We start from the raw sequence: 27,255 nt of genomic DNA on the forward strand, positions 1-27,255 counted from the left end.
TTGAATTGATTTTTTGTTTTAATCATTTTTATTTCATTTTTTTACATCCTCCTGTGGATGGAATTAGCAAAATTATGAACAGATATAATGACAAAACATTTGAATAGACTCACAATTTCATAATGGACTGTAAAATATAAGGATATTTTTTGCATCATTTCATAAAATGCCACTAAAATTACAAATACACTGAGTATTTAACAATGACCAAAACATACACGCGCATATATCCATAGAAATTTACGGAAATACCGGCACCGAAAAAGAAACCAAAGAAGAAAACCCTGCTATGATATTCAAAATTGTAGAAAAACAGAGGACAAAACATTTCGATCTCATTTAAAACACATATACAGAAGAGCTCAGTATCGTTACACTTCAACACTGTAAACATCACTTAAAGACAGTGTCATAGTTTTTTTCTTTACACGCAATTCTATTGTTTCACCCGCACTGTCAATAACTGTCTAGTAGACTGAAATGGCTTAGTCTTTTTTCAAAAGAATCTATGTGTTAAGACTTTTCCTTACAAACACTTTGCATTTCCCAAATAAGCGGATATTCATCCTTTACGGCTCGATTTGATTCCTCTAAATGAAAAAAAATAATGGTACTGTTGGTAACAGTTGCTTTCGGGTTGCTTTCATCCACTATATAGCAAGAATCTATGTCAGAGGATAAAGGCTGAACATTAGTTTGAGGCACGTCCGTGTTGTCTTGTTCGATGTGTCTCAGAAAGACGTTGGTGACACTTAAATCCGACACACTTTCTTGACTACAATACATTTCCTTTTTCTTTCGCGTTATGGCCACTTCCATGGTTTACATGGTTTCCACTTTGCAAAGTATCTGAGAACTAGGTGATAAAATACGACAAATCCATATTTTCAAAAATATTCTTGTGCTGTACATCTATCTTTTGCTCTGCAAATTGTTTCTAAGTGGTTAACTTGTGCAGCCTTGGCTCCAATTGAAGGTTTTATTCAACGAGATTTGCTTTCAGAACAAATAAATAAATATGAACCGTAGGCTGGTATAAACAGCATGTATGCAAAGAGTGAACTGTGGTGTGCGTGTGAGGAGCAGGCGAGGGCTGCCATGTAAATTTGAGCTGATGGTGTATGAAAGGAGGCAGGTGGAGGCGACTCTGTGTGTAGGAACAGAGGCCGTAATGAGGAAATCATTTAATCCCAGGATCCTTTAGAGAAGAGGCAGGGCCCCCAGAGAGCCCCGACACAATTCGGTGATTGCGGTTTCAACAACGCACAGGATGGTGGAGAGAAAGTCACAAATGAATGGGATGTGTGTGTTTACTAAAATGACAAGTTCTACAGGTGAGCACCTGTGCTTAAAATTGGTGTGAATGCCTGTGAATTCATCTTAAAATATAGAAAATAATAATGATCGAATGGCAATGTCATGAATGCACACAAAACATATTATAATACCATTAGCATATGAGGGAATTTAGCCTCCTCCTAGGTCTGGAAAGCACTTGGGAATGAAAAAGAAGACGGATGAAGGTTACTGGAAGGAAATGTAAACATTTAAAAGTAAAATCTGGGGTAAAATCAGCATTTTGAAAAAAAAAAATTCACTAGTGCCACAACACTGTTTATAAAAAAAAGGAACTCTTGTTGTTGTCATTTGTACTGTGAGTCTCAACAGAAAAATCATTCAAATGCAGTCAAACTGCCTGTCAGCTGCCTTAAAACATCCCTGGGTTTTTGCCCCCTAAATTTCTTTAATATTTTATTGTCAAAGTGACATTCAGTGCTTTACATATGTCTTTCGTATATCACCCAGTGACAGCAACGACAACATGAAAACGTTCTCAGATTTTTAGAGGTCGACCTCTTGTTAAGAAATTACCCATTTTAATCCTTTGAGGAAACAGTTAAAAACACAAAACTGGCTTAATGCCGACATCTCAGTACTCGTCATCACATCGTAAAATGGGGCATAGAAATATAATTTCAGAAACTGAACGCATTAGAAACCCATCGATAATGTACCTGCACATGCCATGTATCATTACAAATAATCCAATAAATACAGAAATTATTGCACAGTAGAAAGGCTCCATGAATTATGAATGGACTAATCCTCGGTTAGTTGCTAGGAACTGCAAGAAAGCGTTTTTAGAACCACAGATGAACGCTTCCCTGTCTTCTTGCTTCTCAGGTGGCAGTTTGTTTTTCCTCAAAAACAAAACATCAGAACACTCCAAAAACAAAAAATCAAGTCAAGAAAAAGACTATTAAGCTAACCCCATAATGCAGTGCGTTTGTTGTGGTCTCAAGCTCTGTCAGCCTGCTCAAGTTTGACCTCACTGGTCAGCAAATGCTCTCCATGCCACTTCTTCATGTGTTTTTCCAGGGTGCTGTACACGCTGAAGGGCATGTGGCAAATATCGCAGCGATACACCTCTTTGCCAAACTGCCCATGAGTCTTCATGTGTCGGGTGAGCTTGCTGCTCTGGGCACAAGCGTAGCTGCACAAGTCACACTTGTAAGGCCTCTCGCCCGTGTGGCTGCGCCGGTGTACGGTCAGATTGCTACAGTTCTTGAACACCTTGCCACAGTACTCACAGGTGTCACTCCTGCGGCTCTCTTTGGAGCTGGGTGGTCTCCCTGGCCCTGGACCCCGCAGCTGGAGGTGGGGTGTGCTGCAGCCACTTCTTCCAGACATCCCGCCACCCTCCAGAATTTCCCCTGGCGGGGTGGAAAAGCGCAGGCTGCCCGTCTCAGATGAGGAATGCTCGGAAGAAGTTCCAAACGGTGACTGCCTAGAGTCGTTAAATCCTAGGATGGGTTCTCTTATAAAGTGGCGGGATGCAGCATAGCCGGCCAGCAACTGTGAGTACACGTTTTCAGGGGAGATGATGGGCACCTGAGGCAGCTCCATGTCCTTCTCCACCTTGATTCTCTTGGCGGAGGATCCAGAAAGGTTGGGGCTGGAAATAGGCACGGGCTTTCGATGGAACAATGCTGAAAAGGAATCCTCTGGGCCGCAGCCTCTGCCATTCACCATCGGCCGGCCGTCTCTGTCGATCCGCATGCCTGACGATTCTCTGTCCCTCTCCTCACGTGCCCTGTTAGCTGGTGGAAGTCTCAAGTGATTGTCGAGGTTGTTGTATTGGCTTTCTGTCACTTTGTTGGTGGCCAGAGGTTTTTCCACAGGGGACGGTCTTTGGCCATTCTCTCTGTTCCTGCTAATCTCTGAATCCACGCTCAGGTTGGACTCAGGCCTGCTCCCATTTTGTTGTTCCTCCTCTTCTTCCTCCTCCTCCTCTTCTTCTTCATCCTCTTCCTCCTCCTCCTCATTTTCTAATCCCTCCCTTGTTCCATTGTTCTCATTGTTTTTCCGCCCTTCTCCGGCGGAGTCCTGTGCTCCCTGCTCAGGTGAACTCCCCATGGAGCCGGATTTGTGCATGTGGGTTTTCATGTGGCGCTTTAGCTTGCTGGCTTGTGAACACGCATGGTCGCAGAGATGACACTTGTAGGGCCTTTCGCCAGTGTGGCTTCGTCTGTGCACGATCAAGTTGCTTTGGAACTTGAAAGTCTTGCCACAGAACTCACAGGACTTGCCTTTGCCAACCTGATTTAATGGCGGCGAGGAATTGCCTCTGGACGGAACCGATGGCGGCTGTGGGGGTGTGGTGAGGAAATGTGGAGGTTTGGAGCCAGGCTGGAAGTGGGTGGGGCTAAGAAGCCGATGCATGGGGGGTACACGGTTAGGTGAAAGTGGGGGGGTTGGACCACCGTTGCTGTTGTTGCCTGCCAATTCACGAAGGCGTTGAGAGAATCCCATCGATGGCTCCATGCCCATAGGGGTCATACGCATTACCCGCTCAAAAGCACTGGGATGCTGGGACAGGATCCCCATCTCGTCTGGGCCGAGGCGTTCTAGAGGATAGCGGGGTGGTGGAGGACTCAAAAAGGGCGGGGTAGATGGCAAGCGAGCTTCCATGTATCCGGGTAGTGGGGGCTCTCGTAACAGTGGCGCAGCCATACGTAACAGTTGGAAATGGTTGCTGCTGTCACCAAGAAAGCTGGCAAGAGGCGAACGGGGCAGGGAGTCAGCTCCCAGCGGTGGAGGAAGTGCCATGCGTGGTGTAAGAGAACAGCTAGAAGGGTGGGTGTCCAAGTAGATCCGTATCCCGTGAATGTTCTGTGCATGTTGCAGCAGGAACCAAGCGCTGGTGAAGGGCTGCTTACACGTGGTGCATATGTAACTGGAGGGCTCATCTTTTCCTGAAAGACAAAAGAACGTGGACGGAATTAATATATACATATTAGCTATTAACTCAGATTTGCTGAAAGGGATGGTCGAGACAGCACTTCTTAATAGTCTTAATAGCTTTCCGTGTCATTCACGCATCTGTTTGTTCTCTGTGATGGCTCTGAATGTAATCAAAGCCAAGAGTCCTCCACAGTGAGGTTCATGGATCATTTCTGTTTAAAGATTAAACAGGCAACATGTGAGAGACATCTCATCGTGCAGCAGCGACAGTCATTTTATGAGACTGAATGAAATTACATCATCTTAAGAGAGAAGACAAGTGCTTGCTGATAGCCTAGCAGGTTATCTACCCTGCTGCTCTAAAGCTGTGTCTGAGAGGATCTGCCTGTTCGTGACTCACCCAGGAAATAAGTAACATGAGGGGTTAGGGAGAGCAGAGAAGCTCCCTGAGGGCTGAAGCCTAATGCAGATGGCAGGTATCACCAACAGTCCACAACATATTGTGCTAATGTCAGACAGACGATAATATATAACTCCCTGATCAACACCCTCACCCTTCATTACTTCCATATGGCGAAAATTCTGTGGCATTAGAGGGAAAACGAAAGGATTATGAACGAAAGAAAATGATGACAGGTCCATATTCTGACACAGTCAGGTTAGCACAGTTAGCTACTGACACGGTCACCCATGTATTTCTGTGATATGACGTGTTTTGTGAAATGTGTGGAAAATTATTGTTTCTTTGCAATATAAATGTCTGCCACATATGAGAGAACGAATTTCTATGAGACACCCTCAGTCTTGGGTTGAATTGTGGTCAATGCAGTAAAAGTGTTAAAATTGTTGTGCATGACCGGTCCACAGCTTGTGTTTAGTTTGGCTAGCCTTTAAACAGACACCTGGAAAGATTGATTTGGACACTAAAAGACACTGAGATGTGGCAGAGATCAGATACTTAAACACACAGTCTGTTCATTTTCTCTTACAGGTCACAAACAGGTGCCTGATTCGTTTGAATAATCATAATGCACATTCTGTTCTTTTGGTGACAGCACACGATTCAACATAACCTTGAATCGACAAAATGGAAGTGTGATTCATATCTGCATATGTGCGCACAAGTGCGATCTTACCCTGGCGTAACCGCGTGTCTTAGCCATAGCAATTTGCATCCTATCACATTATACAAAAAACACCATATGTTACTAAGGGACCGTGTCAGCTAACAGACAGGCAGGCTTAATGACGACCAAAGACAAATTTCATCAACTTTCCAAACAAGCCAGAACGAGATAGAGAAGCACACGGTGAATAAGTTAGGATATGCTAATGACCCATCAGAGATCCATGTCATGTGACAGCAGCTTGTGTGGCATGATGGTGTGAAATTACCCATCAGGCACCTCAGGAACACAAATCTCTGCAAGATCATGGTCCATTGAGTCGTTCCATGTGTGTGTGCCACGCTGCAGAGGCCTGGGAGGCCCACGTCTCAGCGAAGGGCTCTAGCCAATAAAGGCGCTCATTACAGAATCATCGCTGTTCGCTCCGTGATTCAATTTGCAGTAATTACCGCGCGGTACGTGTCCATGAAGCTCTTCGCTGCGGGCCGCAGAGGTCAACTGCCAGTTAGCGGAGTGTCTTTTCTCCTCTCAGTGTATTCAATTGCGAGAGCTTAATAGCCTAATTTTCTTGCCTCTTGCACTTCAATAAATATTGCCGGGATTACAGGTTAAACAGCTAAATTGAGTTGCGGCTGTTATATCACAGAGCGGGCTGTTGGCATGCACCATGCTAACAACTCTACTGTAGCACCATCACTGTGTTTGACTCTGCCGAGATGTCTACACCCATGTTTTTTGTGTGTGCGTGGGATATGTGATTAATGACACGCGTGCGTCTGTGCTTCGAAGGGGTCTCACGCTAAAGTTATAGATCGTCTTGGGTTTAGTAATACAAAACCTCAAGACCAATTAGTCCATCCTCAGGGACCCCCAACCTGAGTTTAGATATGTTGATTTCAACATTTTGTGGCAATTAATTTCCTTTTAAGAGCGTGAATGTGGTGACAGAGAAGTCAGGGGGAGGGGCTGGAGGGTGTTTTTAATGAACTGAGAATAAATCCGTCAGACTTGCTGTTGCATGAATGAAATAACATCAGCTGGTTGTAGGCTTCCTGAGCATGAACCGCGGTTCGGTGACACTGCAAAAAGCAAATCGCTTGATGGTGTCGCAATAATGCAAAGTCATTTGATAATATCACATCAATGCAAAGACATGGATGTGTGTATGTCATTTATGAAAAGCGTGCAGCTTGTTTTTAGGATGTCAATTTGTTAAAATAGCAATTCGAGGTATTTGCGCTTTTGCAAAATTCAAGCCCGGCACTCTCGCACCTCTGCCCATCAAACCCACAATTTTCCTAGCTATCGAAAGCCACGGCGGTGAATTTGCATAGAGAACAAAGAAAAGGATGATGCCATGGGGACCACGACACGCCTTCGCTCTCCTCCGGACCCTCCCCCCCCGACGTCCTCTCTGTGCACCTGTCACAAGCCCGGCTGATACCTCACACCGCCGTGTCGTGGGCCCTCATTAGCATGCCTGTGATCTGGGGCTCCCAGGGGCTCGTAGGGCCTCACCTCGCATCACTGATGTCTTGTTTGTGATGATCGTGGCTAATCAGGGGGCCAGGCCACTATGCTAATGAGAAACACAACATTCTGCGTAGAGAGTCGCTGCTGTCTGTGCTACCGACACACACGGGGGGATTGGTGATGTGGATGCAAACATTTGTGTGTGAGAGAGAGAGAGAGAGAGAGAGAGTCACTCTACCCGTGACTATACATGTGGAATATGTTGCTTTGTCTATAAAACATTTCCAAAGTAAATGCTTACAGTACAATAGGTTGTTCTGTGATGGATTTCTCTTAGCCGTCATCATGGTAGATGTACTGTATACCTAAATTGACTGAGCTGTGAGCCTTAAGGACAATCTTATTTGCAATGATTATGACAATGATTTTGGCAGAAAGGTGACCGACAACCATTTTGGTGTTTGAGGAGAGATCAGTAATGTTATGCACAATTCCAAAGCTTCATTCTCTTTGACGTGGAAAGACTTTCTTTAAAAAACTTAACTTGCTATATTAGAATAACTAAGTATTTAAAGTCATGATTACTAGATGTGAAAAAAAAACAGGGGGGTGAAAAAGTGTGGCCTATGCAGGGCCGGGTCTGGGGCCCTCAAACTCTCAGCTGAATTAATTGAAATAATAAAAATGTGTAAATAAATTGAATTATCTATTAGATTATAATATGTCAATTTAATTAGAGAAAAATTGAAACATTGTACATGAACTATGATTATACTACATATATCTGCACAACAGGATACTGTATATGATTGAATCCCACCCCCGTCGACCCTACTTAATACCGGTCCTGGGACAACAGTAAAATTTTGTTATATTTAAATCCAAACTATTTGAATCAAATTACGATGTAAAAAGAGAGTAACATTTCATTTTATTATAAAGAAAAAACAATTCATAAAATTTTATTTAAATACAATGTTTAAACTTTTAAACAATAAAAAATTAAAAATATTGTAGGACCCTCAAAAACTTTTTTAAAACAACATGACGCTAAAAAAAATTGACACATCTCAGAGTGTAATGTTAACAATATAATTTCTATAGAAAATCATAACGAATAAGAAACCACTTTGCTGTCCTTCTGAAATCTAGTATGTCCAAATTCACTATACTTTTTAAATTATTAAATACTGTGTTGTCAAAGCTGACAAGCACTTTTAAATACTTTTTATTGGTTCAATATTTGCAAAACCCTGTGACCAACATAAAGGGTGACTAATAATGATGATTAATGAGAAAAAATAGAAATCCCAAAATATGGAGATACAAGGTTTCAGAATGACATGGACCCCAATGTACAGTGTGTAACTTTACTACTAGACTATAGTAGGCTTTTAGGGTAGACTGGTTTTACCAGTTGTGATGAAAATAAATGAATGCCCACCCAGAAACCAGTCTAGTTAACTAGAAGTACTTTGTGTGAAAAAAGTGTCCTGTGACATCAGCTATTATAGACTTATCAGTTTGCGTTTTTTTACTCATCATCCATATGATAGTGCTCTAGTATCAGTATCTGAGATTTATGGTCGTAATGACAGCGGACAACTGCGTTTGAAAATAACGTAGCTTGCATTCTACAGTGGAAAAACTGTGTGTGTGGAGAGAAGCCGCAGTGTATAGTGGCAGTAATAGTGGTTATGGCAGGCATACACACGCACGACTGTCTCCTGTATAAGTGAAAGCAGGCCTTCTGCAGTAACCATTCCAATCTGTCTCCATCTACAGGAACAGAGAGGAGCAGCCGCTGTTTCAGAGCACACGCAAGCCCACTGACCGCACACAAGGCACCTCTACGAAGCCCCAGTCACACCTACACTACACAGACATCTGAAAGACCTTGACCCCAATATAAACTCATCCTGACCCACTAACACACAAATCCACTTAGAAGTCTGGCAGAAGGCCCCCTTCTGAGCAGGTGGGGTTGTACCTGATCTGCCTCGAGCCTCTATACCCACATCGCCTCTCTACTTCCTTCTGCACGCTAACCGCCGGTCTCACGAAGAACCAGGACAGCCGAAGTAGCGGGAGCGTCTAAATGAAAACACATGCCATCCTAGAGTGCTCCGCAATCATCTGATACAGCCAGAGAGAGCAGCGTCCTACGGCGCAGACGGGAAAAGACACCGAAAACAACTGGAAAGACTTTTCTGTCGGTAAGAGCTATGACTCTTGGCCCAGTAAGGACGCAGAGAAAGTTTGTTTTGTGGCATCGCAACAAGTCTGAATCACGGCTTGGAACGCGCGTCACCATGTGAGATCTGTCTGGCATGAAAAACGTGTTCAAAAAGAGTTGCAGGAAGATGATGGATGATACCGGTGTTTGCGGCTGAAGGGGTGACAAACGCACGGGGCGGAGAAAGAAAACTCAAGACAGGGAAGAGAGAGAAGGAGCGGCTCAAAGCGAACACATTTCTCCACGTCTCCATATCATCACATTCTACGTTGGTTCCACTATAGTGTTAGCTAAGCTATACCAACATTGTTTTCAAAAAACCACTTGACCACTTGGTTTCACGACATAGGAAATAACTTCCTTCATGTATGTGTGTAACCATGAGTAAAAAAAGAATGGAAAGCTCTCCCGTATGTGAAATAATTGCCCTGGCATTTTTTCGATAACGTGTACCATAATGGTCCCCAGCTGGGCCCAGGCATCTATACCCGTTTAATGCTCACTGTAAAAAATCCCCAGGCCCTCAGGACGCCTTCCAAAACAATCACGGCCCCGTAAAACTGCTCTTTAGATGCCTCAAAGCCCTTATGAGTGCAGGCTCTGCGACACATGCCAGTCATGGGAATGGGTTCCACTGCTGGTACTCTCAACAGTGTGACTGATGCAGGATCAGACAGGATTCATAATCCTTGGCACAGACATGCATGACCACCCAGACGAACCCTCAACAGAACGCTTACTATGTATCTTACATTTCAATTTAAATGCACAGATTTCATTTCAATGTTTACCTCAGCTCACAATTTTTGCTGCTATTTGTAAATACAGTAAAGACCAGTTCAAACCAAGAGGGATAACCATTAAGATAACTAGATTAGCAGCCATGCTAGCAACTTCGCAAATCGTAGATACAAAACACTTCCCATGTATGAGAATGTAAATAAAATCTAGGCATTGTATGCGGAACATGTTTTGTATCTACAGCTTTCCACAGCGTGACAGTATTCACAGTTAGCTTCTCCACGCCCGTCAGTATCTCCATAAAAAGAAATAATGACAGTTTTTTCCACACAGTCTGTAGCCTGATCCATCGTGTGTCGTCTCGCCCTCAGTCTTCCGCAGAAGCCCTCTTCATCCTCTGCGGGAACAAACAGGGGGAGATCAACTTCTCCCAGGGCTGTTTTCACAACGATGCGTTTTCAGCTTTTGGCACGACTCCCTGCATAGCTTATGGTTTAGACGAGTCTTTCATCTAGCCAATGCCTTTAGCAAACATACCGGCAGGACCACATCTGCCGCGCACTGCGTGTGAGAACAGGCCCTTCCTGACAGGAATAAAAACTGATAAGATCGAGGGTTTCTTCGTTCACTGGGCTGCCGAAGAGGACATAATGGCAAATTATCATGGCGGGTCTTAGTCTTTAGACCGTCTTGTCACCGATGCCCACAGACAGCATGATGGAGAAGCCCCATCTACTGAACATGTATTCTGAAGAAGTGCAATATAAAGATGGGAACAGACCCCTAAAATAGCCTAAAATTAAAGTGTGATCCACATAAGCAGGTAACGGGCAATTTTCAGGCCCACATGGATTCAATGCAGGCAGAGTTACTTCAGATTTCCAAAGAACTGCAATGCCCATCATTCGCAAACTTCTATATGCGCTTGAATTGAGCTGATTTATGGCAATTCCATACAAATGTCAACTTTAAGATAGAAATATCTTGTTTTTAACATACTCAGATGTCAATAAATGGTGGTTTATATACCCATGTGAAGTCTGTCTAATCCTTTTTAAAGCATCGTTTTCCATGGTCAGGTATTTGAATTGTCACATCCATAACCATCCATATTTCTGGGAGTATAGTAAGTATTTTATGTTCTATAAGGGGACATCCCTTTTTATTTGTTGGGTATTATTGCTTCTGGTTAGCACATTTTAATTTACAAAAATCCTACAAAGTAAGTTGTCTCACAAAATTGTTAGTCCTTTTTTGTCACATCCTTAACCCATCAATTTTTGCTCATTTAAAATAGAAAACTAGTGCATAGTCTGATATTTTTCTGATGTCTGGAAGTTATCATCAGGGGTTTAGTTAAATATAAACAGATGGTTCAGTATATTGGTAATAAATACATTCTATGAGAATTTTTATGTCAAGTTTTGACTGAAAATTACACGTCCATACCCTGGAATTGGCAATTATGTTTTCTGCGACCAACAAAAATGTAACGCTGTCAACTTGATTTAACATTTAAATCTATAATGCTCATTTCCACAGATTATAGACCCTGTGGAAAAACAGATTGTCCACAGATTATATCTGGGCCTGGTCATAATCAACACTGTTGGGAATAGAATGTTTTTAATACAGTGAAAGGCAGTCTAAAAATGGATGAATCAAAGACACTTTGTGTAAAATTGAAAGCTTTGATCCACTTTATCATGAAACACTTCCAATTTCTAATAGTGAATTCCACCGAAAATCTATGTTAAAGGGATAGATCATAAATCTGTCATTATTTACCCGCCATCTTGTCATTTCCAACCTTCATGACTTTTTTCTCTGCAGAAGACAAAAAAAATATATTTTAAAGAACGTTGGTAACCGAACAACAGTATCTATTCACTTTAACCGTAAAGACACAAAACCAACCGTTGTTGGTTACCAACATTCCTTAGAATATCTTTTGTGTTTTGCAGAAGAAAGAAAGTCATACAGGTTTGAGATGAAAAGAGGGTAAATAAGTAAATGATGACAGAATTTTCATTTTTGAATGAACTATCACATTACCAGGCTAGTAAGGAATAGGAAAATTTCACTCAGGTTATATTTCACTGTGTAACACTGCACTATTTCTTCTTTCCTGCAACACCTTACATACTGTAACCTGCCGATCTGAACTGCCCTGTAAGGTTGGAAACAATCAGCAAAAGTAGCATTGAGCACAAATCTTTGGGTGTGTCTGTGGCATTACCTAATTCAGATAAATACTTTTAATAAATCAGGTGCTAAAACAAAGCAGACAGTGTGAGAAAATAAACGATGCTACCAGCAGGCATGATTCGTTTTTTAAAGGGGTCATGTGGCGCGAATACATGTTTTTCTGTTTCTATGGTGTGTTATAAGTTGCCCGTGCATGTATTAGACACATAAAACTACAAAAATGAAAGTGTGGGAACAAAAGATGCATTCTATCTCAAAGCGAAAGATCACCCAGACCGGCCTAAAACGCCTTGTGTAACCACACCCCCACAAATCTATATCAGTTTGTGGTATGATTTGACTAAGATCATCCAAATGTAATCGCAGGTAAGGTTGGCGTACCTGTCAGTACAATTGCTTTGGAACCTGATGTTCCAAATATGGTAAGGGGCGTTACATTTCCGTCACACGCTTGCCGTATTCGACCAATCACTACGCGCTGGTTAACTGGCCATCATAGTACACCTCACTTTTCAGAGCGATGAGCTTTGTAAAAAATCCATGCGTTTCAGAGAGGCGGGGCAAAGAGGAGATACCAATATGCTGTATGTAGAAAATATGGCGTTTTTGAACCATAAATCGTGTATACACATTGCATTACATCTAAAACGATATTATTCGTTTTAGCCATATCATATAACCGCTTTAATAAAATCCCTCATTCCAATGACTTTAAAAGACTCTTTGAATTTTACAGGGCCACCCAGCAGGACTCCACACACAATGACAAAACTGACGCTAAATCTTCAGCAGCGGCAGAAAATAAAGACTGCTGCTTACCACAGTATAACTAAGTACAGTCTACAAGATCTCATCTCGATTGTTTCATTTTAGACGAGCTTTAAAACGAAAAACGTATAAAAGACATTAGGTGTCAACTGTATACCTTAAACGCACTGGGGATAAAAATGTGTGTGTGAATACTTTTCCATAAATGCAAACAGTGCAGATAAACTTCACATATCTAATGGAGTTTCCCATGATCCTTCACAGCTGTGTGAGATGCGCGGTTTGGCTCCCTGATTGTGACACTATAATCAGAATTTGGCAAATCACTCTCCATGCAAACACTTTCTCACTATGCAGTGCAAGACTGTTGTAATGTCTTACTGATGGAACACAGCCATTCTGATGTCAAGTGGATAAAAAGATTTCAAAACCTAGACAGCACTGTAAAGTGACACCGATGTCACCGATTGGAATTGCTAAAATAACGAAACGGGTTTACGAAACACCGCCACCCCACACTACTTTGCATTTTTAGGACGATGCTACTTTAAAAACGTGTTTTCTTTTCACTGGAATGTAGCAGACAAGCTGGGTTTTAGAAGGCAGCACTGTACAAATTACGCCTCAAGACGAGTCACTGTAAAATCATCTATAAAGTTTATCTTAAATATTTAACTCACATTAAGTCATGGATAAGTTAACAAAAGACTGATAGTGAAAGAACAAGAACAAAAATCTAACAAAAAGTTACACATCTGGTCAACACCATCAGCACATGTTGAAATTTAGTGGCGGCGCTCGCAATCCAAATTAGTGGCGAGTTTTATTCCCTGCTGTGGAAGGAAAATATCAAATCTGCTGCCATATGACTACAATAAAGTGGTATGTGGAGTGTTTGATGCCTTTATGTGGGAGACTTTAACTCTTTCCAGTGCTCAGCGTGGAGCACACGTGCAGCGCTGCTGACCTGCTCTATAACGCATCCAACGTGCACCAGGTTGACCCCTGCCGGCAGACACCACCAATCAGTCTGCGATGGGGTGGTCTCGTTTGGACGGATCCCAAAAATAAGCCGGCCTGAAATCCCGGAGGCTCTAACCACAGGCACCCTCCAACAGAGACGCTGGCATGCTTTGGGTGTTGCAAGGGATCATGCGTATGGTTTCTGATTAGATGCCTGCCGTTTGGCTTTACGTTTTATAGCCCGAGGTCAGAGGTCAGAAAGATTGAAATTTGGTACATATGACTCTGCTCACATCGTGGAGAATGTGATGTTGAAATGTTTTACTTAAAATTCACAACAAAGTGACTGTATGGAGCTATCAAAGCACGTTCAAATCAAAACGCAAAATGCAAAATAAACAAACCGTAATCACTCTTTTTTTTGTTTTCCATTTTTTTTTTAAGAATCATATTCAAATTACGAAAAGAGAGCATATACAGTGAGACATAATAGCAAAAGAGAGCATGCTTCCTATATCTTCTGTTGTTTCCAATCTTACTTCATGACATTTTGGTTCAAATGAACAGTTTTTGTGATATGTTCTCATCATGTTATTGTGCTAGTTATTGTGATTTTAGTCTATATTTAGTTCAAGTACATTTTGAGCTAATATCTTTTATTACGATATGTCCGTATATTGCAAATGAACAAAAATTATAAAAAAGTCTCATTTTTTAAATTATTTTCCACTTTTCACTGTCAGAAAAATTATAAAAATGTTGCACAGGGAAGGTGGAATGAAGCAATGATGGGTGACTAAGTCTGGAACTTGGTTTGTGAGGACAGTATTAAAAAACAGTTAAATGTACAGTTCTGAAGTTTTGGACGGCTCATTTTTTGTACCAAAACTGTTGTTTTGTGCTCAGTGTTATGCCAGTGTTATTTTATTTGTGAGTATCGTTCATTGTAAAAACAAAACATTTGATTTTTGTTTTCAGCATATTAAACTTTATAAAGAAACAGTAAAAATTAAAGTGAAACACAATTTCATAAAATATTTCTTTCTTTGTGTTATTTATAATGATATCTGCCGATACCGATTCTTAAGAATAAATTAACATTTTTTTTACTATCGACGGTATCCGATATGTGAAAATTTGCTTTTTATCGACATATCTGTGCTTCTCTGATTGTATTAATCATTAATGGTAATAATTCATTTAAATAAATTTTGGTACTGTTAACGGTTGATGTCCAATGTTAAAGCAGGGTCTTCTTGAAGATCTGAAAGTTTGAAATCTGAAAATAGATCAGCTAGATATCTCTTCTTTTATATGTGCTGTAAGAAAACATGACGAAGTTGCCAGTATTGTTTAAACATTACTGCAACAAAACAAAATGAAATTTTATTTTACAAGTGGTGCTTATCACATGCCTTAAAACAACATGAATCCGCAGACAAAAAAAATGGACCTAAGAAAAGTGTAAAACTGACTCATCAATTTCACTATTCTGCTTCGGTGCCCAACACACACAAACACTGGGAAAGAGCCACTGTAACCTCTAATCGCAAGCCTGAAGGCTGGACACATCAAATGCTGCAACGTTGAAAACAGATGATCAGAGGTAATTAACGCAGTTTCATATGCAAATTTAATTAATGCAAAACTACAAAGTCATTATGCAAATGCCATCTTCTTGAGCCTCCGCGCAAATATTCATCATTTGGAATAGGAATCAGTCTCCCCATCTTTTGAAATTCTCTCGCAAGACGCACTGTTCTCTTAGGATCATGTATGAATAGTGTATTTATTTTAAACTTCTTCCCATTGATACCAAACTGGGGCTATCTGAGCAGACAGCTGAGAGGCAGGAAGACACGATCTGGCACAGGAATGAGACAATGAGACCATTAGACCGGCACACTATGAATATTCATGACACTGATTACTTTCCATGATTAAAGCCTACTCTAATATTTAAATGAGCGCATGCTAGGTGATTACAAGAACGTCGGAAAGGACAAGCACGTGATATCGTACACTTTCGAATATCCTTTGCCAGGTATTTCAGGGATTGGTTCGAAAAACTTAAAAAACTATTGTGCTTTCAAATTAATTAATCACGATTAATCGATTCTAAAATAAATGTTCATATTTTCTTTGTGTGTGTATACCTATATATAAACACACAAACATACATTTAAATGAAATATGAGTAATATACAGAATGTTTATAGTAATACATAATTTAAATTATATTTCAATAAAATGTACGTACAGTATATGCATGTAAATATTTTTTATCTATACTTTTTATCTTTTATCTATGATCTGTGTACATTTATATATACACCACACACATGAGTGATATAAATACAAACATTTATTTGGGAATATTTCTTGGAATAATCACGATTAATCGATTCAACAGCGCAAAAAAAATACAATTACTCTATGTGCTTAATAAATAAATATGTCTGAGGATTTATCTTTGAAAGTATGTTTTTGTACAGTCACATTCCTAAAATGCTAAAAAGGATATTAAATGCAAAAAAATACAGCTCATTGAAAAAGGCCGTATAAAGACTTGTTGTCACACTGGAGTAGGTTGTCACATATAGAAACCCCCATATACCATCCTATTTCAAGTATTTTAAGCAAAAATTAAACAGTTTAACAATTATGGAACAGAAAACAAGTCTTGTAAACTCCAAATTAACTAAATTAACAAATAAACTCACAGTCATTCCTTACAGTGCAAACAAACCTTCTTCCTATTCAAATTATATTCTTTTAAATCCTAATATAAATTTTGCATTATTTACAAAAGTTGGTTTGTTTGGTGCAATTTTGTTTTAATCTAATCTTAATAAATACATACATTCTATTTGAGCAATTAAAAGTGCCCCAATGATTTCAGAAGGGGTTAACTCCCACCCAACAGGTTTGGTGTTTTGGCCCACAGCGTGTGCGTCTCCTGTCTTCAGGCAACCATAGTTCCATATTGCATTTAATTAGGCTCATTAAATACAATCTAATTTGGCCGAAACGTAAGACATTTAAGTGGCAATCAAAGTGTTGAGTGTTGCGCTTTCATGCTCTGGAAATATTTAATTCGAGCCCGGAGCACCTTCCTGTCCTGTATTTCGGTGCAAATACCTTGACGCCTTCTCCGCGTATGTCTACAAAGCAAAACTAAAGCAACAGTTGGCCGGTGGTCGCTCCAGATAATAATGATAATACTAAAAAAAGCTTTGAAAAGAAGCATTCGACCACATACACAAAGCTAATAACTGCTTTTAATTTAGTTTAGCAAAGGATGAAGTCTGGGTCTTGCTGACAACAGTTTCGCAGCAGAAGCATGTGTGTGCACGCATGTGCGTGTGTGTGTGCGAGTGTGTTTGATTCGTTCCTATTCGTCATATTCAGACTAGCAAATGAAGCATTTCCTTGTCCAGACTCCCTGTGTGGAGAGGAGGGTGGGCTGCACTGCCGTGGAAGATAACACGCGGCCCCTCAAGGCCCTCGCGCTAAACTGAGTCTTTAACCCTCTGAATGAGGAATCTTCTTTATTAATCCTCACACTATGTCTCTTTGCACTTGAATTTTAATGGGCTTTCTAAACCCTTTTTTTTCTTAATACGATGATATTTCGCCCAAACACGTCGGGTGAGGGTTTGGGGAGCTTTTTTCTCTTACGGAATTGGTTTCAGCTGGTGGAGCACTCAGGGCTGTTGTGTTTCACTTAAAGATGAGAGAGAAAGAGAGATGCTGTGTCTTGCTCTAATAAAATCATATGAGGAGTTTTAATCCCTCTCGAAGGCCCGAGTCAAAGGTAGAAGACCCTTTGAGAGAAGCCATCCGGTCAGAACTGGTGATACGTTGAAAAAAACAGCATATGCTGGTTAGGTAGGTTTTGAAGCATGGTAGCTGGTCATGTGCTGGTTTAAGATGAATATGCGATGCTCCATAGTTGGTCGTGTGCTGGTTTAAGCTGATACTGAGCTGGTTTATGATGGTCCTAAACCAGCTCAGGACCGGCTTAGCACTGGCTGATGACCAGCTTAAACCAGCAGAACCAACTACCATGCTTCAAAACCTACCTAACCAGCATATGCTGTTTTTTCAACAGGCTTTACTCTCTTAAAGAAACAGTTCACCTAAAAACACAAATTTCTATCATCATTAAACGAATAGTTCACCCCAAAACGAAAATTCTGTTTCTTTCTTCTTGTGCAGAACACAAAAGAAAGTATTTTGAAGAATGTTAGTAACTGAAGCACGGCACTACCCATTCACTTCTATCGTGTGGACACCAAACCAATGAAAGTCAATGGGTACCGCCGTTGTTCGCTTAACCAACATTCCCTCAAAATAACTTATTTTGTGTTCTGCACGAGAAAGAACGTCATACAGGTTTGAAATGAAAAGAAGTAGAATAAAGAATGACAGAAATTTCATTTTTATTGGTGGACTATCCACGTACTTTTGGACTATACTCCAAGCCTTTTGAAGTCAAAGAATAATAATAATTTCAGACATTATTCACTGATATGTTCGTTGCTATTAAGAAAGCCGTCTGTGGTTCTATTTTTTTTGTACTGTTTGGACCTTGACAGTATAACACACCCATCTTCTTTGTATGGAAAACTAAGGCTCGGACATTCTGTCCAATATTCTGCCTGCTTTTGTGTTTCATATAAGAAACAAAATAATACAGGGATAAAACAATATGAGGGCGTGTGATAAGTATTTGTGACTTTACAAACGTCTTCTCTCTGCCAAGTTTCAGACCATTAAACTTTTCCCTCTTCATGTCTTCTGTGTAAAGCACGTACCTGTATGGATGCCCTCCTGCTTAGGGCAGATTCCTCTGGCAGGAGTCAGTCGTTTCTCTTCCTCCTCTCCTGGTGTGACCTGAATCCCAACCTCCACTGGTCCAGGCCTACGGCAGACATCCGTCCGTGAGGGTCTGGGGGACGGGGAACCCCCGCAGTCGGCGGGTTTGTCAAAACACGCGCTGGGTCCGGGGCACAGTCTTCTCTTGTGTTCAATAAACACTAGGATATCTCCCAGAGGAAAGTTAGTCTGACACTGACCGCAAGTAAGCAGGTCACTTTCTCCGGCTCCACCCACAGGGCTGGATAGGGAGACATCCAATGGACACTGTTCCGTCCCTGCATCGTGATTGGCTGTAGCTAAGAGGAAGAAAAACATAAAGAACAGAAAAATTATTGTTTTTGGACGTGACCAGACATTAATAATAATTATAAATATAATATATTAATAATAATGATAATGAACATAATGATAATAATAATAATTTATGTCAATTTGAATCAATCCATTGATGTAAGCCATAGAATTTTATGCTGCTGCCAATATAAAAGAAAATCTGTAATTCTTAAATAACAATTTAATCAAAAATAAATATATGCAAATCTTAGATTTTTAACCAAAAACACCATGAATCTGTGATTTACAAAACATATATTAAGCTGCATTACTGACTACAGGACTATGAATAACATTTATTGCTTGGCAGAAGCAGGTGAACAGACCTTTTTAGTTTCCAGATGTCAGGTTTCACAATATTTCGCCACCTCTGGTTAAATTTTAAATTGCGGTTACTTGCTTTAGTTTATTTCTTTCTGTGGGTTGATATGTAAACGGAAATATGAGTTTAATGATGTCAAACTGAAATTTCGAAACTTAAATTATAAATCATAAAAAAAAGGTTTCTGTTCAGTTTTAAACACAGATGTTTTTTGTACTAATTCAGACGTTCAAAAATAACTTTGTGTTGGGGGTGGGCTGGTGGTTGATGTGCGTGCTCCAGACGCATATGGGCTGTTGGCTCGCTGGTCCTAATCCACACCCCTACCCCTCATCCCTTTTCACCTGTCTACTCTCCACTGTCCTTTATGTGAAAAAAAGCTAAATAAAAAAAGTGATTTTTGTTTGTGTTCATATTGTGTTCAATATGAATTTTGGGATTTTCATTTTTTTGTCATAAATGATTATTATTATTCACTCTTTACGTTCATCACTGGGTCGGCTAAAAATCTAGCCATTTAAATGTTTTCAAATTATCTTGTCAACTTTGTATTTCTTAAATTATTAAATACTGTGTTATCAGGTTAAAAAAAATCTGAAAATCAGCGAATTTGGACAACGACAATACGTACAGAACATTTAATATAACACATAGGAACTGGAATCTTAAAAGCTAATCATACACACACACATTTACAAACACACATATATAGGATATCTAATATTGCCGTTCCCATGTGTTTTATAAAATGTGCTGTATAAATAAACTTGCCTTGCCGGGTTTGAACCCAAGGTGGTTGTTTTAGGTAATTAGTGCACCTGTCAGATTTTTGTTCTGCAGTTATTGCGAGCTGTAAATCTGTTTTTCAGTGTGCCTATCAAACTGGTCCAGACATGATTTGCTCGCTTGCTGGGATTTTGCATACAAGTGGCAAACAACAAATAAGTTCTTTTCAATTATTTCATGGGCTGAACATTTCTACACACCTTTGCAGCTACTGCTGAGCACATCCTAAACTGGCTCGACTCTCAGTGTGTGTCAAAAATATCTTAAGCTATCAGCTCAAGTCACAGGTGAATCTCAAACACTTGCCACCTAAAGTCCTGGGATTTCAAAATTAAATCTAAAGCCTGCGTATCTGGAGCGATACATCTCAACCGCAAAAACACAGTGATGCCACATACACGCCAGCATAAATGCATGCTTGATGTTTTTTACTCACAACCTAATTTTACACCTCACATTGTAGACAAACACCTGTGAATTGCACTGTTATTTTTGTGCATGTGTGTTAGCATCAGTCATAATCTTGCAGTGGTATCTGTGTTTCCGGTCTACTTCTCTGCATGCTGGACGGATGTTGGAGAGGTGCACATGCACCGTACAGGTACATCGCAGCAGACGAACGAGCGCTTGCTAAAGCCGCAAACCAGCCTCAAAATAGGTTCTCAGGCACGGGTTGCCTCGTGCGTAGAAGCATCACAGGTGCAGGTTGGGAAGAGTGGTTAAGGAGCCTTAAAGCAGCCGTTTCGTTATGTGTGAATCAAAGACACATCTAGACTCTCAAAATTCCTTATTTCCTTGCATCATTATTGTCTCAGCTACAACGAAGCTGTCAAAACGCACTCTTCGACGTGAAATGGATATGACCCAACGCACAAAACCACACTGAGATACAAAACAAATTTGCTGAGAGCATAAATACAGGGGAAAGATATCAGTACGTATAAGATCTGACAGGAAATCAATTCCAGTCTCTGGCCGGGGAGAAACACGCTCTTGAGTAGACACTATAAAGGAATGCCTAGAAAACATCCTTTAACTTATAGTGTTTGACAGTTTTTTTCCCATAATCCTCTTGGCCATTCTAAGCAACGTGATGTATTGATTTTGGAAAAACTTTTTTCTTGTTTTGAATTAAACAAGAGCCTGATATTTGAAATCAGACATCATGTACATGATGGTAGGTCTGCAGCAAGCCTACGAGAGCAGGCCCAGGCCGTTCCTACAGGAGAGCCATCAGAACGGTGGACAAATGCCAAGGAGAACACAAGCATCATGGATTTGGCTTGGACCCAGTGCTACAGGAATGAGCGTTGAGGGGATGCTGGGAGGTAGCCGGGCCCTCTCACACAGGCTAAATGTGAGCAGACGACACAATAAAAACTGTTGTGACAGTCACAGGTATATTAGATCAGGGGCTTCAAACTGGGGTCCCCAGACTCCTTCAGAAGGATCCCAAGATTTTTTTCCTGAACATTATTTTTGTTTCAAGTCTTTATCCCTTTTTATACATGCATAGCTCCCAGAATTGTTTTTCTCACCACAGTTCATTTTTCACACCCAAAGAGAAAGTGGCTTAAAAATGTGTTTCTCTTCAGGGTTCATCAAACAAGTGTAGCCAACAATTTAAGTTCGGAAACAATTTGTTGTCTTAAAAATATCAAATTTACTATTCATCTGACAAAGTTTTAATGAATCTTTATACATAAAACTGAATATGTATTTTATAAAGGTGGTCCCTCACATAAGGTTCATCTTATTTGGGGGCCCTTGGCCTCACAACGTTTGAAAGCCCCTGCAATACATCATGATTAAATCAGGACGGTGGAAAAATAATTTTAACAAAATAAAGTATATGAGGCGCTGACGTGGCCAGCATCATCAGATCAACTGCTTATGCAGTGATTTTCAATGTTTTTGAGATTTCCGTGTTTACTTAAATTTGAAATGTTTTTACGTAAATGTAAAGATTCTGTACTTTGTCTGTTGCTATCCATTGAGTTAGTGAGCTAATTTCTGACATATGTTCACTTTTCTGTACAAACTTCAGCTGAAGCACACAAGATGCTTTCTGAAGGATTCTGAAATTATAATGAGATATCATAGACGTGTGACGTCTGTGTGGATTTAAGTGCATTTAAAAGCAAAAGATAGGGAAGACAGGAATTGTATCAAATTGTAATTAAAATTCTTGCAATTCCGGAAGCAAGCGAAAGTAGATTTTCAGATTTTTCCTTTACTGTATATAAAACATTGTAGAAAGACCTTTGCGCCTGACTTCATTTACAGACAAGAAAAGACGCATTCAAGGAGACAATCAAAATGAAATAATAAAATGACAAAACATGAATAATTTGACAAAGAAACAAATACACGTAGAAAAGAAAGATCTATGCTATTCTGAAAATAATCATCAACGGCTGAGAATTAATGCAATAATGACAGAAACAAACAGTAGACCACAGACTGCATCTTCAGCGCATAGATTGCGAGCGATATATATCCGCAGCCCTGTTAACATCTGTAGCATGTGCGAAGAGGTCTTGTGATCTCAAATGTGATTTCTGAGCTCACCAGGTGCATTTATAGAAAATAATCGTCTGCATATGTGCAAGCCGTGCTTGATCGACAAAAAGCTATCGCTTTCAACTGCTTCCGAGCGTGTGCCAAACACACGCATGAAATGTTTTAATGCATACGTGCGCCAACGTCTGGAACTCACATCCAGCCGGGTATCAAAAGCAGAAGGACATTTAAGAAAGTTTGTTGGAACCGAGGACATGAAATGTTCAGGAGCAATGAGCATCTAGTGGGCGCAGCGTCTAGATTACTGCTCCCCAGGGGGAATCTATACCCCAATAAATTGAATTAATTACCTTTAGCGTAAGATAAGAGATTTATACCAAGCCTGGTGTGGGAATGATACACTTGGGAGGCGAGATAGCAATTCAGGGTATTAACCATTATAAATACAGTTATCACGTTTCCTGAAGGCAGTAATCAGATTCTGAAAACACACACACGCACACGCAAACATTCACACTCTTGATCACTTTCTCTCTCTGAGGACTTACAGCACCCCCTATCAGCTTCAACCGCACGCACTCGTGGTACTTTGAAGCTCTGCAAACCGGCACATACGACACCCGCAAAATAAACTGAAATACCGTGCATTGGAACAGAGACTCGCTTCGATATTTGCCAAGTCAGGTCAGACGAGTCCGATCACAAGGAAAAACCACACATCAATCAAACAGAGCTCGACTCAGGCCGTCTCCACTCTTGTTCTCGTTCAAAGGCCGTGCTGAAATGATGAGGATCCCTGCGTTTGCATTTTTACGTCCAAACTTGTCATTAAAATTTTCAACCGTTTAAACAGTTTCCTGATTGAAAGCATGTAGAGAACCATTCGTCAAACCCTATCACCAGGCAACCAGTAGCGTAATATTACTGTATATATTATAACATACTATTAATATCTCAATGCATATATTGAAACAAGTCTATAAGTCACTTTTACTTTTCAACAAACAATAAAATCAGTTTAACACAGTCTGCTTTCAGTTTACATGAACTAGCAAAGAAAAACACATCTACAGCAATTATTTATCTTAGCAAATGTTGATTTCAACATTTACTAATTCATATTTAAAGGGACATTTCACCCAAAAATGAAAATTCTGTCATGACATCATTTTGTATGAAAATTTAAAATGGAAGTCAAAGGTGCCCTTAGAACTTTGTGCTTTCCTAGAATACTCAAAATATCTTCTGTTAATCAGCAAAAAAATACAATGAAATGTCAGTTGCTAACATTTTTGCAAATATCTTTCTTTGAGTTCGGCAGAACAGAGTCAGTTTTACAGGTTCGGAACAACTTGAGAGTGTGTAAATCATGACAGAATTGGCGAACTGTCCCATTAAAATCTAAATTTGCATCTGTCAACATTAGAATAAACAAACAGGACCAATGAACAAGCTTGCATTAACTACGATTAAAGATGAATAAATGATGAAAGTATACTGTACAGTTTTGCTCAGTGATGTTAACTAATGTAACAAATACAACCTTATGGCTGGTGTTGTCTGTCAGTATGTTTGCACTGTAATACAGTGTTCATATCCGCATTCTTAAGGAAACACTACCTCCCTAACATACCTCCGTGACCAACGTTTCTAAAGAAGGTGGATATGAACATAAATCACAAGACCGGTATAAAAGACTGAAGTGAACCTTTTCGCTCTTTCTGCAAAAAGGAGCAGTGGTCGGACCCCCATGCCCTGCGTTTTATTAGCGTGACGTGACGCAGGCCAAAGTGACCACCACACACTCAAAGATCATGGAAAATCTCATGTGACACATAGCCATTAAAACCCACTACAAGACTTTTTTTAAGAGTCACAGCCAGTGAAAGGTTCTAATGGACGGCCCCCACCCACAGTTTGCAACAACCCATCACGAATTACCATTCACGTAATGAATCATACATGTTGACGCAAGTTCCTTTCTAGGAAAGTCATGGAGAAATACAAATCTGCTTCTTTGCTACTGATGCTACTGTGAACTCAAGCCTGTCTAAAGGAGTATGACCATTTCAGGTCGCAGGCATTTTCTTGCACGCAAAAACATGCGGGCGTAGAGTGCGCCCCACGTTTAGTTCAAGAAGTGAACTATGTCGATATTCCAGTTCCTTGGTTTTCTCTTTGAGTGTGATGTATAGATCCTGTCGCTCTGGGCAGAATCTCTCTGTTGTGCAACCTTTAGCTAACTGACATGTTTTGTGCCAAGAGCATTGACATAGCCAAATGAGGGCACTTCGGTTTTCCCCTGTGGATACACCCCCCCAAATAAGAGGCTGGGAAGTGGGCCGGTGTGCAGGTCCACTTAAGTGTACACAATCGAGAGAGCATAGAGAGCACACACTTCTCAATGTAAACTATACGTTTGCCTATACTAAACCATACAAACACACACACACGCATGCACACGCACACACACACTAATTATATTTGAACTAAACACGTATTTGAGTCACAGTATAATTATTCCTCTCAAACACAATTGCGTGCATACTGTACATGTAGGTTAGACAGGTTTTGCTGTACAAACATACATGTTTAAGTAAGCACTGACTAAAAAATATATTTTTATATAAAAAAACTGCCAGCTGAATAACCCACTTCAGGTGACACAAACTGGTTTGAATTAAAAGGCCGCTGGCTCTCCATGAGCCCACCCACTGCTTTCACACCCCATCTTTATCACCGGCATCACCAGCATCATTAACGGTGCAAAATTTGACATGTAAAGACCAGTTATTGATTCAGTCATTTTTGTGAAGATACTCACATTGTATAGACAGTGACAGTAAAACCAGAAATAGCCAAATGAATAACAGACCAGAAGATCAAAAGTCACGGAGGTCTAAAAACTGCAAAAATTTCTAAACTTAAAAATATAATTGGTCAAATATTTGACTAGCTACAGCTTATCAAATAGGTGTCAGATATTTCAAAAGGAATATTGATTTAAGCTTGAGCGTTAAATCCATAAATAATACTGGACAGATCATAACAGTGATATGCTAATAGTAATCTAGCCTCATGTTCATATTATTATTATAATGATTAGGACGGAAGTTTCTGCTCTTTTATAGATTGTAGCTATAATGTTATAAACGCTTGAGTTCACTGAGTTTTAAATCAGACAGATTAGGAATCTATGAATTTAATACAACCTGGAACATGCTGTTGGTTTGAATCCAAATCGTTTACATTTAAACTAATTTGCATTTCATTTAAATTAAAAAGCCAAATTAAAATGCTTTTATTAACAAAGAGGGCTTTTTGAGCAAAATAAAACTTAAATGACATCTTACATCAGTTTTCTCTTTTGATGACATGGTGTTGTTCGTGTAAAAAATTCTCCAAAACATTTCAGATAAATGGACACCCTGATATTGTTTATGACGTCGGAATAAAGCCAATTGACAAAATAAAAATGTCAATAACAAATTATTATAGGTTTTATAGGGTACATGTAAAAAAACTCTATCTAGTTTGGCCCATTTAAAGGAGCTTTTAAAAAGTAGCAATGATAGGCAACTTCGTGAGTATGTGTGTGTGTGTTGAGGGGGACAGTGTAGCTATAAACGGTACGTCATGCACACTTTTAAGTTTATTATCTCCGGGTTATTAAACTATTTATTCACAATAAGGAGGTATATTGTTTAAAAGGACTAGGTTTGTGGTTGGGCCCATACATTATAAAAAAAACTTTTAAGAGATAACCTTAATATCTATAGATTTACTGTTACTGTTGATTCTGTCAAATTATTTTTGTTGAAGCAGATGAAAACTCAGAGGACCAGAATTCTTAAGAACGCATAATGTATAAATGTAATCAGACAAAATAATAGAAGAAAGAACGAACGAAAGAAAGATTTTTGAAGTTCAAGATTTGCGTGGATGAGGGTCGTGTACTTACTCGATGTGTCCTCCCTCAGGGTGAGGGACAGATGCTGTGGGTTGCCTTGCTTGCGTCGGGACATTGCCCCAGCATTTACAGCAGCATCTCACGGCCACTCGGACTGATGTGCGCGCAAATCCCGCTGCTCTCCAAACTTTCCTCCACAGTCCGCGCACTGCTCCACTGCGCTCTCGGGTTATTTACTCGTGATCACGTTAAACACCAACACGTGTCCTCTCTGAACAGAATCAGTTTGTCCTTAACTAGGAGATGACCTGAGATAGCTATGCGTAAAAATCTCCGGTTCGCAGCAATCGATTTAGTCTCACTTGGGTCCCAAAGCACTCTATCAATTAAACTGCTCTGTCTTTAAAAAGCCCTCAAACAAAACAATTAAAAGCTGTTGTCCTGCCGTTCTGGGAATCCAAAGTCCGTGAACGACGGGCTCGCCAGGTGAGAAGAGTCTTTGGCACAGTCCTCCACGTGCGCTTGGCATCAGAGCGCGGAATGGCTCAACTCTCCTGCGGTCCCTGTGAAGACAACACCTCCTTTCCAGATCAATCAGGACCCGTGCTATTACGTCTCGCCTTCACGTCCGACAAGCCCCTCTCAGGGAGGACCCTGTGTGTCTGTGTGTGTGTGGCAGGGGTTGCCTCTAAAGAATAGAATGGCATTCAAGTTCAAGTACGGACGTGACGTGAAG

General features: G+C 40.3%; 1 protein-coding gene across 1 annotated transcript; it reads right to left on the reverse strand.

The window, feature by feature from the left end:
• Positions 1–27,255, reverse strand: bcl11bb (BCL11 transcription factor B b). Its single transcript, XM_056765241.1, has 3 exons — positions 26,571–27,255; positions 18,582–18,941; positions 1–4,256 (listed from the first exon to the last, which is right to left on the reverse strand). The coding sequence occupies exons 1-3, from the start codon at positions 26,632–26,634 to the stop codon at positions 2,299–2,301; spliced, it is 2,382 nt and encodes a 793-aa protein (XP_056621219.1). The 5' UTR covers positions 26,635–27,255; the 3' UTR covers positions 1–2,298.

This window comes from Triplophysa dalaica, chromosome 13, assembly GCF_015846415.1.
Source record: "Triplophysa dalaica isolate WHDGS20190420 chromosome 13, ASM1584641v1, whole genome shotgun sequence".
Classification (NCBI taxonomy): domain Eukaryota; kingdom Metazoa; phylum Chordata; class Actinopteri; order Cypriniformes; family Nemacheilidae; genus Triplophysa; species Triplophysa dalaica.

What these genes read in the sequence shown, in the direction of transcription:
- bcl11bb (XM_056765241.1), bottom strand. Translation starts at nt 26,634, where the DNA reads ATGTCCCGACGCAAGCAAGGCAACCCACAGCATCTGTCCCTCACCCTG. An exon ending in CCTGAGGGAGGACACATCGA is followed by an intron (nt 18,942 to 26,570) that starts GTAAGTACACGA and finishes TCTTCCTCTTAG; the next exon opens with CTACAGCCAATCACGATGCA. An exon ending in GCAGGAGGGCATCCATACAG is followed by an intron (nt 4,257 to 18,581) that starts GTACGTGCTTTA and finishes TTTGTCTTTCAG; the next exon opens with GAAAAGATGAGCCCTCCAGT.